Raw genomic sequence first — 1,252 nt, forward strand, 5'->3', positions numbered from 1 at the left:
ATAATACACAAAACGTAATGAATGTGAGAGAAAATATGGTGTAAGTTCAACAATAAAAACACAGATTAGTGAAGCATTCACAGAGGAGGTAGACTGGTAGTAATGGTGAAATGGTTACTTAAACACTTGAGAGAAAAAGTGAGTTTTTAGTTGATTCTTTAAAGAGACATTGTTATGAAGGGAGCTCAGATTAACAGGGGGTTCATTCCAGAGCCTGGGGGCCACAGAGGAGAAGGACCGGTCACCACGGGTCTTAAAGTGAGGAAGGGGAACCAKAAGGAGGTGTTGATCCTGTGAGTGGAGGTCTCCTCTGGGGTTGTAAGGAGAAATGAGACTTTTCATGTATTCTGGGGCTTTAACACTGATAGAGCTAATTTAATCTTGAAACATCACAAAGACTTGCTGTCTTGGTCTCAGATGCTCCAACAAGACGTGCACCAACAGTTTGTCCTCTTTTGAACTCTGGTGTGTCACCATAATGTTGTGTACATTGTGATATTTAGATCCAAACTGTGCTCTTACCCTGCTAACTGACCCTTCACACTCTGCTCTTACTGGTACAATGTGTAATTAATGAAGACTGGACACCAGGCTGGCCCAGTTTAACCATGAAACCTCCCACACTGACATGACAGCTGTTTACCCTGTAGGTTTATGGCTCAATAAAGAGCAACATTTGAGTTTTTGTTTGTAGTGAAAAACAAACAATAAATAAAACTGTTTAGAGGTGTTTTGTCATGCACTGTTTTTAGGTTTTACCTGTTCTTTGCTCCATTTCTCCAAGACCTGCAGCCAAAACCAGGCCAGCTTGTGAGGACTGCCAACAGCCTCCCATCTATACAASCATCATGAACACAGCACAGAACACATTAGACTTCTGACAACATAGAAAACAACACAAACATAACTCTACATAAATCCCTGCACAGCGTTATTAGGCAAAAGTGCCCAAATAAGTGTGAGTGCTGAGTCAGCATTCACACTACTGCTTTTCTGTTTACAATGTCTTAGACAAACTACTTCACCTCACTTTCAGAGGTTTTATACCAAAACTTCAAGCTTGTTCAGAGCATTTCTGCTGTGACTTTGATAACATTTCTACCTTTAGTCATGTTGTACTTTATTTACTGTAATTTTTCTCACTAAAACCAATGAGTACATTTTGTAATCCTTTAAAGGAGACCAGCTATGGGTGGTAGAAATGTTTATGGTATGTCTGTGGGCTATCCAGACCATCTTCATTCAATTTAAT

The 1,252-nt window shown here is 39.9% G+C and overlaps 1 protein-coding gene across 1 annotated transcript in view; it reads right to left on the reverse strand.

Moving 5' to 3' along the window:
• zfyve26 (zinc finger, FYVE domain containing 26) overlaps nucleotides 1-1,252 on the reverse strand; it is a gene marked incomplete in the record, with an annotated part of 85,176 nt that overhangs the window by 81,922 nt on the left and 2,002 nt on the right. Inside the window, 1 exon segment of the mRNA XM_014029582.1 lies at nucleotides 760-835. Coding sequence (XP_013885036.1) covers nucleotides 760-835 — 76 coding nt within the window.

Source organism: Austrofundulus limnaeus, unplaced genomic scaffold (genome assembly GCF_001266775.1).
Source record: "Austrofundulus limnaeus strain Quisiro unplaced genomic scaffold, Austrofundulus_limnaeus-1.0 Scaffold922, whole genome shotgun sequence".
In the NCBI taxonomy this organism is placed as follows: domain Eukaryota; kingdom Metazoa; phylum Chordata; class Actinopteri; order Cyprinodontiformes; family Rivulidae; genus Austrofundulus; species Austrofundulus limnaeus.